This window comes from Salminus brasiliensis, chromosome 16 (genome assembly GCF_030463535.1).
Source record: "Salminus brasiliensis chromosome 16, fSalBra1.hap2, whole genome shotgun sequence".
NCBI lineage: Eukaryota > Metazoa > Chordata > Actinopteri > Characiformes > Bryconidae > Salminus > Salminus brasiliensis.
Window position 1 is genome coordinate 17,685,976 of NC_132893.1, and position 15,258 is coordinate 17,701,233.

At 40.1% G+C, this 15,258-nt stretch overlaps 1 protein-coding gene across 5 annotated transcripts; it reads right to left on the minus strand.

Annotated features, from left to right (window-relative positions):
- Positions 1-464: 464 nt before the first annotated feature.
- On the minus strand, positions 465-14,246 carry zdhhc20a (zDHHC palmitoyltransferase 20a). 5 transcript variants are annotated; one of them, XM_072658397.1, is made up of 14 exons: positions 14,111-14,246; positions 12,520-12,546; positions 12,240-12,334; positions 11,359-11,479; positions 11,135-11,204; positions 10,989-11,021; positions 9,519-9,639; positions 9,166-9,201; positions 8,525-8,657; positions 7,954-8,080; positions 6,768-6,854; positions 6,229-6,338; positions 5,991-6,038; positions 465-4,843 (listed from the first exon to the last, which is right to left on the minus strand). In XM_072658397.1, the coding sequence occupies exons 1-13, from the start codon at positions 14,226-14,228 to the stop codon at positions 5,995-5,997; spliced, it is 1,122 nt and encodes a 373-aa protein (XP_072514498.1). In that variant the 5' UTR covers positions 14,229-14,246; the 3' UTR covers positions 465-4,843; positions 5,991-5,994. The 5 variants fall into 5 exon arrangements, with proteins under 5 accessions (XP_072514498.1, XP_072514500.1, XP_072514501.1 ...); XM_072658399.1 differs by lacking the exon at positions 9,166-9,201; XM_072658400.1 differs by lacking the exons at positions 12,520-12,546; positions 14,111-14,246 and having other exon boundaries at positions 11,359-11,481; positions 12,239-12,495.
- Between the last annotated feature and the right edge of the window lie 1,012 nt (positions 14,247-15,258).

Genomic DNA, 15,258 nt, shown 5'->3' on the forward strand with positions numbered 1-15,258 from the left:
TTTAGAAAAAAGGGCTGGATATTACTGCTCTGTAGTAACCAAGCTCCCATCAATAGCTTTGTGAGGAGTTTGAGTGGTCATCCAAGTGGTCAACGAGTCATCCAACATTAGTAATTGAGCTCACTAATGCTCTCATGCCCAAAATGCAATGGATCTTCACGGCAGTTATCTAGCATTAATTGTCAAGGAAGCTAGATGCTGTTACTGCACCAACGTGTTGGCAAACTACCTATTAATATCCTTCATTTCAGAAGAAACATTACCTGACCAAGTGTCTACAAACTTTGACAAGTGTATTTTTAATGTTTTATGCTGAACTAGAGAGAAAAAAAAAAAAAATATATATATATATATATATATATATATATATATATATATATATATATATATATATTATATAATTCTGACAATTATTGTAAACCTAACATGACGCAGTAAAGTGACACACCTGAAGCATAACGGGGAACCAAAAAGCAATGTTTATTAACAGTTCATAATTACACATACTAGAAATTTGAAGTGTAATCTACAAAATACAAACCTTATTAGACATAGGGGGGGGGCATAAATCTGTGCAAACTGTTTAGACTTCTGAAACTTTTTGTTGTTTAAATATTACATCATAAGCCCAAAGTGGGCTGGAGGTAAGTACAAAAACAAAATACTGTACATGCAAACAAATACATTTTTATGTAAAAAATACTAATGCTTAATACTAACAGCAACATGGTCCTTGATCAATGTTTGGTATTTGATTCCAGTAACATTTGAAAAATGAAGAGGTTATCAGTCATTAGTGGGATCCATCATTCTGAAAAGCATTTGGTATTGATGTTGATCATGGTCCTGAAGTTTAACTTAAAATCATGTGAAACGTCTCCAGGAACACTGTTAATATTCAAGTTTTGTAAAATGCAGAAACACATTCAGTGCTCACTGGAAAGGAATAGTTGAAACATCAGATTAACATGATTTATCACTCATCCTAGATACAGTCGTTTAGCGGAGGTGTGTTTGATATCTGACGTGCTTCTTTAGTTCCCAGCGAGGGATCCTAGGCTAATGTTGCTAACATGATCACCAATAGCAAGGATAGACCTTTGAGCTATTTATTTAACTAAACTAAACTACTTATCTTGCAAAATGTCCCTCTCTGTTTTGGTGTCAAACTGGGCTGCAGTGTGTGGGGTAAGTCAACATGGCTACCCCACATTTTGCTACGTGGAGAACTCTTGACTAAAGGAAGTGGTGGCTCAGTGGTTAGAGCACTAGGCTGTTGATGAGAGGGTTGTGGGTTCGATACCCACACTTCCTTGGGGGTGGCGGCGATGGCTGCCTGTTGCTCCAGGAGCACATGCTCACCGTCACACACAGTGTGTGTACACTAAAACGTCCACCAGAAGAGGTGAATATGCTTAAAACAAACCACTTTGTTTTGAGGGATGGGTTGAGAGACATGTCTGGGGCATGTACTTACTCTTTTATTGTAAATTTTAATGTTAGCCTAGCATCTCCCATCTCTAGACTAAATAAGCAAACATGAATAGCAAACCTGCCTTATGGCCTGCATCTTAACCAAGAAATAAATCACAGTCATTAGACTGTTCCTTGCGCTGCTGCTTAAAGAAGTTATTGTCTACTCTTTAACAGCATTTGATGTTAAAAGCGGTGCTGTGGCTATAGCTGATTTGTTTCTGCAGGTTACTGGTTGGTGAACTGCTGATTCAGGTTGAGGACACTGATATAATTTGCATAATTAGTTTGGAGAGTAAAAGAAAAGGCAAAGTATAAAAGTATTTACATGGGATGTTTTACTCCGTTTTGTGTATAGATGTAAATGTATATAGAACTGTTGAGCAGGAGGATCAGAAGGTTTGTATAAAGTGAGCACATGGCATGACAAGCAACATCATAAAACACTGGTAATGTTCCCCTGCAGTAGCCACAGGGGAGTAGAAGAGAACAGAAAACTGACCATGTAAACAGAACTTAAAAAATATATAGAAAATCTCAATCAGCCATAACATTAAAGGGACAACGGTCAAAGCATCAATGACTGAGGCAGAGCAACTCAAACTGCAGGGGTGTTGCCAGTATCCAGCTTGACGGGTCAGAACAAGGGAACAGGGGGGGGGCCTTCGGCACATTATGCAGGTGGCTTAATGTTATGGCTGGTTGATGTAAAGGTGCACATATTTGTCACTGTACACTGTACAGCGAAATGTGTCCTCCTTTAACCCATCTGGTAGTGAACACACACTCACACACACATGTGTTAGGGGCAGTGAGTACACACTGGTGCCCACAGTGGTGGGCAGCCAACTCCAGCGCCCGGGGAGCAGAGAGGGTAAAGGGCCTTGCTCAAGGGCCCAACAGTGGCAGTTTGCCGAGCCCGGGAATCGAACCCACAACCCTGTTATCAATATCCCGGCGCTCTAACCGCTGAGCCACCACTGCCCCTAATTGGAGTGGAGACAGAGCACGGGCATGTATGTACAAACCAATGTAAAAACTTTACATTTTTGGAGAATTTCTATTGGCCATCAGCCATAACATTTTGACACGTTTGTGAAAGGCAGCTGGTGTTGTCCAAACATGTCAAAGCGTATGAACAAAAAGTAGAACATCCTATGTTTCAAACCTTAAAATGAGGAACTTCTGAAGTGCGTGCTTTGTGGAGGAACAATAAACCATGTGAGTCTGTTAATATGCTAATACCGTTTAGTTTCAGTGCAGAGTGAGAATGATTAGACGATGGGGAATACAAAAAAAAGTTTATACGTTCTAAAACACTCTTTTGCCTGAGTTCTTCTTCACTGACCTGAAGTTCTAAGCTACTATGTGAAATCCTAAAGCTGAAGGCACAAGGCTTGTTTTCTAATATGCAAGGGGTGCATTCTTAAACAGGCTGATAAATTTTAAACCTTTGTTTTGTGATGAATACAATGATACACTAGCATTCAGAAGTTTGGAATCACTTGAACACACATTCATTTATATATATATAAATGGATTTAAGACTGAGATTTTGTTAGACATTTCAGAAGAATAAAAAAAAAAACATTATGGTTTATTTATCTATTATGTATCTGCATTCAGTATAATAAATTTGCCATGAAAGTTGGCCTCCACTATTGAAATAATACATTTTGGATATTTGATGAATTTCAAATGTATTATTTTAATGAAATTCAATTTCTTAACTTTTATTATATAACTGCTGTACATTTAACAACTAATTCACTTATAGATAGAGCATATAAAAAAGTTCTTAACAAATAATTGCAGAAAATATTGATTCCAAACTTTTAACTTTATGTATGTTCACTGTAAACTGACTTTTTATGTCTGAAAAAGCTTGCCTTCATAAGCACTTCTGCTGTAAAGTTTTTTCCAAACATCTAGCATCAGACACTGTACATACTAATATTGTAGCACTGTACCAACGATTCCTGAACAAGGCCTAAAATAGGCCTTGGTCAACGCTGAAGGAAGTTGGAGGTGGTTCATTCATCCCACAGAATCAGTCATGAGGTCTCAGAAGAGTGCGGTTGAAATGCGAGGACAAGCTTGTCCTGTTCAGTGAACGTCTAATGGAAACCACGTCAAGAGGTACCACCTCAACGAGCTGTCACTTCAAAATGCGCTGCTATTTGTGCACTGAACTTTCAGTTGTTTTGTTGCATTTCTGCAAGTGTCAAGTAGGGCTTATTCCATAGATGACACATATCAGAGAGCTTGAAGACAAAAAACAAACAATTTTTTAACATAATCTCTTGCTGCTGCTTCTCTGCGGACAGTCATTTCCAAAAAATAAACCAACCAAACAAAAACACATATCCAAAACACACATTTCACATTTTGCTTCAGCATCTGCCCATAGGCTCCTTTTTGTGCTTCAAGTCAATACTATTTCAGCTCTTTCTTAATTACAGGAAAATTATTGTGCATGGAAATCTGCCCTTGTGCTTCAAAAGTGACATACAATAATAATAAAAAAAAAGATAAACCCTTGAGGCAGCTTGAGAGACAGTGGTCTCTATCAAGGCTCTGAGGACAAGCTGTCTTTTTCCTTCTCAGCTTCCTCGAAAAAACACACACTGGCCTTTAACTTGGCGAATCCTATTGTTTTACAGTTTTTTAATGCCTTCAGAAGACTGTAGTGTTTACTACCAGTTATTCCAAGTAGCCTGAGTGCCAGATTGCTTGATACAGGCATTTCTGCTGCCTGTCCAAAAATGATCAAACTTTCTTTACTTTCCATGTAGTAGTTGAAGTAGTAGACATAATAATAATAATAATAATAATAATAATTTTAAATATAAAATTTTAAGCATGATATTTCACTGTTACTCCAGTTCCTTAAAACTTAATAAACTTCCTAGCAAAAAAAACAAAACAAAAACACCCAAAAGGTAAAAAAAAAATGCTAGCAAATGGCTGAAGTACCATAGCTTTGACATAATCATGTTTTGCATTGTTTGTCTCAAAACGTCCCAGTAAAAATATGAGACTTGAATCAGTCCAAAAAGAAGAAACAAAGAATACAACTGGAGTATTTGGTCAAAGAAAAGTGTGTTGGTGTAGGAGTGTACAAGATGGAAACGGAAAGCAGGTCCCATTAGTACAGGGGAGACAGTACTGAGTGATGAAAAAAGTCCATAGCGACATGGATGCTGCTTCGCATGTGTGTTCATTGGTTACCGGTTTCCATAGAGATCAGTGGGAGCTGCAAAGCTTAAGGCATCTGTGATGGCTCTGTGGTCTCTCGAGTTAAACAAAGAGCGCACAGCTCCAGAATGGTCAGACTGGCTTGTTACCAATCACTTCTGGCCCGAAGATCCTATGAGAAAAGGCAAGGATTCAAATATTTAATTCATCCTTATCACTACTGCAAATCACTTTAAGGCAATAAATAAGCCCAGAAATAATTGCAATAAGCAATACGGTCATTTAATGATATATCTATCTATCTCTATATATGTGTATAACATTTAACAGCACAAGAATTTTATTACACCAGTTACACCATTAATGGGCTCTGCTCGTTAATCCGCAGCTTTGAAACCAAGTCCATTTGGACTCCCTCTTCCTAGCTTTCAGGCTGGAATTATGCAGTCTTTGTGGAAATACAGCTATTAGCTTTGAGTAATACGTTGCTAGCGGTGTAATGGATCTCAGAACCCGTGGTTCAGAACGTGATCATGTTTTTTGGAATCACGGATTGGATCATTTTTTTTTATATCAGCAAAAAAGGGAGACAAAATTTGCTCTCACTGAAACTTCAGGTGTGTGGCCATGCTTGATGAATTACCATTGTCTCTTAAACATTAAAAACAGACCAACTGCCTTTTTGCGTGACGTTCAAACTTTTCTGTGGTGCTCATTTCACAGAGGACATAACGCGTCCCGTTTGTCCTACTTTGAAATACAGGCTACAAATGTCAGTGTAACGCTCGAATAAATGGTGTGAAAGACTATGGCAGCAGTAAATCTGCATTCCACACTGCTATTGTTAAGCTTTTTGGTTCACTCACACACACACACACACACACACACACACACACACACACACACACACACACACACACACACACACACACACACACACACACAAACAGTAGAGGTGCGTATGGACGTGCCATTATTGATGCACTGGTCATTGTCACACTGTACTTTTGTCCTACACGTTAGATGTTGCTGTCCTCTCAACACACTGACTGGCTAAAATACACGCGAGTAAATACACGCGAGTAAACAGTGGGTAACATCAAGTATTGCAAAAATGATCATGGTCATGTCCATATATTGTACGATAGGTCAATAACATAATTATCATGACAGGCCTATAGGAAACACCAAAAGAATAACATAGAAGGCTGGGTTATGTGCCCCAGATTATGCCCAGGCTTGGACTGTAGCCATGTGTACACATGCCAATACTATGAACATGCCCATGTGTGTACGTAATCCCATCTTCACCTGCTTACCTGCTTAGGACTCACTCTCCATAGTGACTGTGACTGTCAGGCCATTATCTGCAGCACAGAAAACGTCACAAAGTTGAACACGACTTTAAAAGGTCCATTACATTGGTCACAAGCTTCTTAAAGAGTACAGTAAAATACACTGGACTCTTCACTAGTTGTCGCTGTGAAATTAACATTCTGATGTCCTACAATGTAAGTAACTCTAATTACTGAGTAATTACGCAGCATTTCATCCTACCAGTCTTTGCAATGTTGCTGTCCTTCTGTTCGTCTGAATGCACATCGTTGCTTAGGAGATGATTCTGTGAGTCACTCAGAGGCCTGCTGTTGACTTGGCCATCAACAGCACTGTAAATGATAAACTTAGTGGGTTTTTTTTTCCTTTAGATACTTCAGCAATTAGACAGATGTACATGATTTTATTGCATACATGGATATATTGTTGCTGTCGTAATGGAAATTGTGCTTCCGAAATAGCACAAAATTGAATGCATGGCAAATATTATTTATAATAAAGATTTTACATTTACATTGCCCAGTAAAAATAAAAAGTTTTACTGGGCAACTCAATACACAATGTACAGAGCAGCTGGCATTTTTGAGTGGTGTGTAGTATTGATATTAATGGCTGTACTGATACGAAAGCAACAATATATACAATAAAATATTGCAGAGAATCTCATCTAGATCTAGCTATGCATATTTAACAATGTTTGTACCATATAGATAGAGAGAGAGAATGAATTAATTACATAAATAAATAATAGAGGAGATTACCATTTTGAGTTGGCCTGGTGGTCTACATTGCCTTGTTCAGAGTCAATGTTGACTAGTCGAGTAGGGAATGTATAACCATCTCCCAAGCTTAATAAAAACAGAGACTGATTAGTGGTTCGCTTATGATGATGACGACCAATAAATCATTCTGCACAGCAATGACAACTACAGCAAATCCGCTCTAATCAAATACTGATATTTTACATATCTAGTCCACCATAATGTAATCTTCCCAGCACTGTTTTAAGGTTCTCTGACTAGTGTGGATAAAATTTGCATTACAGAATATTAAAACTAAGCAGAAAAAAAAAGACATTTTATTCTCTCACAAAATCAATTTCATTTAAGTGCTGATAAAATGGAACAGGTTGTGCAATTATTTTTATAAAAGCATTTACAAACAATGTCCAGAATGTACTACAGTGAAATTAGACCATGTTATTACCGGTTGAAAAAAAAGCTACAGTTTTGAGAAAGAACAGTGTTGTGTGGTGATAAAATGTTTAGGGGCGGCATTTTTGTATAGACAAGTGTGGGCATCAAGCCGCTATCCAATAACAACAATGTAACAAATGTAGTTTGACAAAACAAACAAAAACAAACAAACAAACAAAAACCCACAGACAATGATACTGTGATGTGACCTTTCGTTGTGTGTGGTAGTGGAGTAGTAGAGTGCACCCTACATGAACATGCGCATATGAATGAGTAAATTTACCCTCAGTATCGGCGGGTTTACTGCGTTCTTAGCACATTTGAAACATGCACGTTAGAGAGTCAGTAAATGAGCTTGTGGGGGGAGGGCTTAGTGAAGCCTTGGCAGGGTAGAGAGCAGCCGATCCGAAACTTTTCCGCTCTGTACATTGCCACTGTGACCAGTGGGAGCATCAACATTCATGAGTAACAGCTTAAAACACAGTAAAAATTTATTTATAACCATTTTGAAACACAGAAAAGTAAAGGTTTCAACATAAAATGGTTATTGTTATAACTAATAATAAAAATCACTTGTTTGTATTTAATGCTCTGAAGAGTATTTATGTGGAAAAAATACTTTTCCAAGAAGAAATGTTGGATCAGTATCTGCTGATAATCAAGATACCTGTATCTCAATAGAAAATGTGGTATCTGTAAAATGTTGTCTTACATGGATAATCGCTGTCAAACTGTCAGAGGTTTTTCTTACCTTGTGTAAATAGGCAAGCACCAGTACTTCTTTTGGTCTCCAAAAACCTGGGTGAAATTCTTGCGGAAGCCCACAGTAAAGCCATTTTTATCAGGGCCGTTTCTGAACACTGGCGCTCTGAAGGCCTCTGTCAGGAGAAAGGAGACGGTGAACCAACCACTACAATTTCACACACAAACGCAAATACCTTTTCTCTTAACGTGACTGCTGTGTATTGTCTTAAACATTTTTGGCCGTTAGTCAGATATTTCACACTGTAGGCAGACTGTAGCTGTACTCGGTCCTCTGTACGGTAGGATCCAGAAAGGTTTTATGGGAGTACCGTCACTGTTTTCTGCTCTGCCCTCTTCCCCTTAACAGCAGTCTTATCAGACTAAAACAACAGTCTGGTAGGTCATTAAAGTTGTCATCGAGGCCACCCAAATAAGGTCAAACTAGGTCATAACGAGAAAAAGAAACAGGGAGACAAAAGACTATAACTAAATCCTGTACTCAATCCACCCATTTCACAACTAAGATTTGGAAATCAATGGGTAAACTGTTAACTGTAGAGTCTAACGAGGTGGGTTACCTATAGTTGTCCTGTTCTTAGCGACAAGCCAGATGTGGTAGCTGAACAGGGACATGATGCTGATGAAGAACATGGCTGCCACAAAGAAGAGGAACAGCACGTGGAACTTAGCGTGAGTGTCCGGCAGCTGATTCTAGTTAGGGAGAAAAGACACTTTTAGAAACAAATTTACAGCCAAATTAAAATGTAGCCTGAGATCTAGAGTCTATAGATCAACAACAATTCCTGGGCTTGAAACAAACCAAACCAAAGACGTCATTTAGTCTGCCAGGGCTGATAAGGTGACAGGAAGTTCAAAAGCTATTTAAAGAAAGACACAAACTAAATATCAAAAACAACAAAATATCTAAACACCTGTTTTCATGCATACAAATTTAACTACGTGGTTGTGTACCTTTATAGCTAGGGTTACCTAACCTACTAGCTCTTTAAAAGCAGGTCCAACAGCAGAAAGACTCCAAAAGTGCACCAAAATGTTAAGCAAACAGAACCTATAAATAAGACTGACTGACATGTAAAAGGCTAACAGCAGCTCTGACGTCTTTCCTCCAGGAAAGTGGGTCTAGTTGAGACTAATCACACAACCGCACACACATACACAAACAAATCACAGGAGCAAAGCAAGCACACATAGTTTTTACCTCTGGACAATGCTCTATTGCTCTTCTTCGGCAAAGCTTTAGGCAGAACGTTAGAGACATGGACAGAATGTTAGATACAGAGACAAGATCTCTCTCTCACACGCATCTGCTTGCACACACACACATCCACAGTGTGAAGACAACAATGCCCTTTGTTGCTTTAAGCTTTTTCACATATGGGTCAAGAACAATGCTCCTACAGACGCACAACAAGGTCTGACTTTGAGTTCCACATCAAATCTGAGGGTCAGTCGAATGATTCTGTTAGATTTTAAGTTAAGGCCTAATATGCTCATATACTGGTTATTCATTAATGGGTGTCTGCAAATTAGTGTGTGTGTGTGTATACTCACTGTCCAGAATTTGATGAAATACTGCAAGACGGTGGCTGCGATAAATACACAGTACAGCATGGAGTAGGCCAGGAACAGCACAAAGAACTTGTAGTTTGAGAAACCCACACAGTTATTAACCCTGAAAGAGAGAAATAAATCAATGAATCAATCGTAAACTAGGGTGCATTTCACTGATAGGAAAAGAAATTAGGGGTAGACAGTCCTATTTGGGCTTAAATCATCTTCTCAACTGAGCAATTCTGCTTTGTGCTTTAAAGCAGCACTGTGTAGATCCCATCTCGCACCTTACCTCTAGACCAATTACCAGTGGTTAAAAACAACAGAATGCATAGAAGAAATGAGCCTTCAGTAAAGTAAAGCAAAACATTACAGAGGTTTTACATTAGAGGTAAACAATACTGGTTAAAAAAAAAAAAAAAATTTCAGTATGGTATTTTTAATCAAAATGATATTCCGATAATCAAAATGATTTCTGAGAAGTAGAATTTGTAATTTTAATGTGTGTGTATTTAATGTGTGTGAATGTGTTTATTTTATTATTTTTTTTCCCTGTATACAGTTATACAGAAATTACCCAGGTTACGCAGCATTACACATTTCTCAAGAACGTCCTGTCTGATCCTTTAAAGTTCTATAGCGTAGTAGCAAAAGATGTGAAAAAAAGCTAGGGATGCCCAACCCTGTTCCTGGAGATTTGCCCTTAAAAATGCTGACCCAACACACCTGGCTATAATATTCAAAATGCCCCTGAAATCCTTCACTAACTAAATCAGGAGTGTTAGATTTGGGTTGGGGCTAAACTCAGTAAGGTGATCTCCAAGACCAGGACTGGGCATCCTGCTCTAGGCTTTCAGGAAGTGTGAGATACGTAATCGCCTGTGAAAACAAGTCAGAGTTCACAAGTTTTAGTGAGTTGTTGGAAAAGGGAAACAGAAGCAGCTCTGTGCAAGACTTGTTAAAGGAAATGGAGTTATGTACAAGGGAAAGAACAAACTTGGAATCATGAAACATGGACTGTTCCTTAAAAGCTTCAAAAAGCTTTAATATATTAAAGACAAATATTAAATATTTGTAAACTTTACATGTGGTGAGATTACATACAGACAGGCATGAGTTTTCTTTTCTGCCTCATTTCAAATCTCTTTTAAATGAGGGTTTGACTAGGAAGGAGGGGGTGGGCAGAGGGGGTGCTAGTTCTTGTGTACTGACCTCCACTATGAACCAAGACCATGCCGACCTTTAATATACATTTTATCCAAATACCCAAAGAACATCTGTGGTTGTTCAGCTTGCAGTACACTTAAAAGCCACTGGTGATCGGTTAGGCTCATTTCCATAGTGTAGACTTCTGTATTAATCAGTATAACTAAGGCTGATATTGTAATAATGATTAACAAAAGTATTTAAATGTAAGTGATCTGACCTACTCACTTTCAGTTCATATGAAATCTTTAAATGGTTACATACCAGGGGCAATGATGATCCATTTTCAGCACACATCTGAAATAAAACAGAATATGGAAAACATAACAGAATCAAGTGGGGTTTCCTGAATGATACCGACATAAAGCACACCATTCTCACGAGTTCTGAATGAAAAGGAATTTGCTCACTGGTCACATGTGGAGCAGTGGTGGCATCTGTCCGGCTTGATGAGCTGACAGTGGTCACAATAGCGGATGGCTGTGAAAACCGACAACAAAACACAGTTAAAGCCCATATATAAGAAAAATCTATGTTTAGGAGTACAAGCTTATTATGCTGTTTTTGCAACCCAATATAACCTAAACCAACTGTTGTGTTGAGGTTTTTAAAGCATGCGTGCTGTACTGCTGACCTCCAGAGCCAGTACGGGTGTAGATGGGTAAATTTCTGGCCACTCTCTTGAGGATCTCCTGCTGGGCTTCCGGCCTCTCCTCCTTTTCATACTGCTCCTTCTCTGCTTTCGCCAAACAGAACTGGGAAGGACAGGGGAACAGTGTTAAGGCAGCAAGAGTCTATGAATGACTGTAATAATGTTTCAATTTTAAAAGCTGTTTGTATTAATATGTCCATAAATACCTCCTTATCATCACGCACAGAAGAGTGAGACACGCACATGCAAAAAATAAAGAAACAAATCAGGAAAAAAAAAAAAAGAAATGCACTAGGCCTTGAAACTACAGGCTTCTTTGATGCTCTTCTTGCTCTGATATTATCAAGTTTGTCATTATGGTTTTGTGGTATTGTAACTACAGGCTACGCAGTGAGCCGCCCAGCAGTGCCATGCCCACTGCTTGGCATGTGAGGACGACCACAAGCGAGTAGAAACGGCCACACCAAATCTCTACAAAACTCTACAGTGTGTCTGGTAATATACCATTTGCTTTGTGGACTAGATCTACTATCCCAGTGAGTGCTAAGTGACGTGAGAAGTCCATGGATGAACCTTGCAAGCCCAAGCTTGAAGATAGCCCTATACTATATGAAAGTTTATCATCTCTCCTTTAATTGGACAAGCTAGACTAGATCAAGTTCTCTGGCTAAACAGAAAAAGCCTGCTGTGTGAAATATCCCCCAAGTAGATTTTAGTTCTACATCCCTCAAAAAAACAAATAAACCGCTTAGGCTGAATCCAGCTGTCCCATGAACATCTTGATGTCTTTGTGCGCTCACTGGGCCACTAAACAGAAGAAGACGAAAAAGAAGAAGAAGAACGTAGTGGTAGAAACACTGTACCTCCTTTGAAGGGTTGCTGGGTTTGGAAATGATAGTTTTCCAGTATGACCACATAAACATTATGAAGCTGATATGAAAGACTATCAGATAAATAACTGGAAAAGAAAAGAAAAGGGGAAATAGTGATTTTATTTCCATCGGTCCTCTAACGTACAGTTTTAGGTTCAACATCGTTCAGCCTAAACAAGCTGCATTGAAAGAGGTAGCAATCCATCACAGCATGAATGAATACACTCGTGTAGCAAAGTGTGTTGTGTTCTACAAGCAGACCCACTCTTACCTTGCTCTTCAGTGTTAGGGATTGTGTCTGGAGGGGGGAGAGAGAAGGAGAGAGAGAGAGAAAGAGAGAGACACTAAGTGAGAGTGCGATCCATTGATTAAGTGACAATCCTCCTCCATTCAGAGGCAGCTGCTGAGTGCAGATTGGCAGCCGAGTTGTCCGCCTTGCCTCTCACCTCCTCTCCCCAGCCAGGCCAGTAAGGCCAGTCCACGGGGAGGCTGGCACTGCCATCTGGCCCGGAGAAAGCCCTCCTTGTGTTCAACAGCAAGGAGATACCTCCTCTAGAACAATGACAACTGAACAACAGGTGCTTCTTTTATATGACTGGATGTAAACCTCTATACTGCTGGACTGTAGCGTAAGCTTATTCATTACCCAGCGTGTGCGTGTGTGTGTGTGTGCCTTTATACGTCCGAATCAAGGAAACTGCCTAAAGCTCTGCACTTTGATCTGATCTGCTAGGCCAGTGTAATTGGGACAAATGACACAAGGAAGCAGACACTTAAGAGCTGTGTTTATTTTACATGGGAAGGAGAAGGCGGCCTAGGGCGTTAATGTGAGAGTGACTCACAGGAAATCCTCATGTTCTGCATGGAGAGCTGGTAAGACTACAGGCTTCAAAGCTGTCATATTACAAGAGAGACAGGTAGAGAGACAGGCAGAGAGACAGACAGAGAGACAGGCAGAGAGACAGGCAGAGAGACAGACAGAGAGACAGACAGAGACAGATAGAGAGACAGGTACAGAGACAGGCAGAGAGACAGGTACAGAGACAGGCAGAGAGACAGACAGAGAGACAGGTAGAGAGACAGACAGAGACAGATAGAGAGACAGGCACAGAGACAGATAGAGAGAGAGACAGAGAGACAGGCACAGAGACAGATAGAGAGACAGGCAGAGAGAGAGACGCAGAATAAGGAAAGAGGAACAGAGAGGGGGGAAAACGACTGATTTTGCCAAATTAACCATCAGAATTGTGAAAACTTAGACATGTCCCAACAACACTTGTTGAAAAGGCTGGTTACGGAAATGAGCCTCAGCTCGGTCAGTGAACCGGACCTGTGGGGGAAGACATGAGCTAACGGCTCTGGCCGCCGAATTAGCGAAGTTTTGGGCGAAATTTGCAGAGAAAAAGTCTGTAAATGCTGAAAACTGGATCTGACACTTTTTCCTCAGCAAATTTCGCCCAAAACTTCGCTAATTCGGCGGCCAGAGCCGTTAGCTCATGTCTACCGTCACCGCTTTTGACAGCTGAGAGCTGAGGAAGCCCCCCGTTAGTCTACTGAGAGCAGTTTCACCGGCGACTTTACGGATATGTCGGCTTTCCGTCGCTCACAACACACAGCATTGAGGTTAAACTACGTGAGACAGCGAACTGAGCCACTGTAAAAGTTTGGAGACGAACTGGACCCGGTTCGTGAGGTGAAGTGGGAGGTAGTTGATAAGTTAGTCCAGATTTGAGAAAGATCATCACCGGTACCAGGCAGACACAGACACTCCACAGCGGCGCTGCCGTCTCCCCGACCAACCCCTCAAACAGGCGGGCTAGCTCTCCTCTCAGAGAAACCCCACAGAAATGTGTGCTACTTACAAATGCAGAGCTCCACGACGTAGGCATAATAGGACCAGCATACGACCAGGTTGATAAAAATAACAGGTATCCACGATAAGCCCCGCTGACAGCATCTCAACACATGAGAGGGCGCCATCTTTAATCCGCCTGTGGAGAGGCCGTGACGTCCCTCAGCCCGGCCAGAACAGCTGAGCCAAACAAAGAGGGTGTTTTTTTTTCACTGGCAAACTGATTCACAGTGAAGGGAAGATGAAGAATGGCGTCAATTATTTAGCTAGCTAAATTACAAAAAAAAAAGAAAGAAAAAAACGGGAACGGGATTGGTCTAATTTTAATAAAACGGTAGCTATGTTTTCCTAGCTAGCTGTGTTTTCAACGATTAGCATAAATGCTAGCCAATGTGTCTGAACTATATTACCGTAAAATCTATTTTTACTATATTTCTAATCTAAAATGAAAGTTTTCTACTACCATTAAAATTCTTCCTGGACGCTGTAGCAAAAATACAGTTGCAACAATTCCACTCTTGTCCACCAGATGGCAGCACCACAATGACAAAACCTATAGTACCTCTGCTCAACCACTGCTCTTTTAGCAGGGTGTGGTATCACCTCTCTCTCTCTCTCTCTCTCTCTCTCTCTCTCTCTCTCTCTCTCTCTCTCTCTCTAGTTTTATTTACATACTTAATAACTAATGCTTTTTTTGCTAATGGAATTGGTTTAGTGATTACCATTACAGGCTAGTTTCCTGTAGAATCCCGTAAAATAAAGACCTTACTCCCCTTTTATTCTACTGCTGTTATGTTATTTGTGTCGACCAGAGGAGAATGTGTCCCCCCTTCAAGTCTTGGTTCCTTCTCAAGGTTTCTTCCTTTTGATGAGAGGGAGTTTTTCCTTGCCACTGTCACCATTGGCTTCCTCAAAAGAGCTTGGATTTTCATTGAATGTGAATTAAACCATTAGGATCCTTTACACCAGTGGTCCTCAAGCCTGGTCCTGGAGGCCCACTGCCTCCACTGCTTTGACAAACCTACTTCAACTCAGGCCAGGTGTGCAGGGAGCAGGGAACAGTGGGCCCTCAGGACACATAGCACATAGCAACCCCCTGACTGTTAAACTGTTAGATTGTCCATGTCCAAATCAACCTCTTAATGATTTCTATGTGTG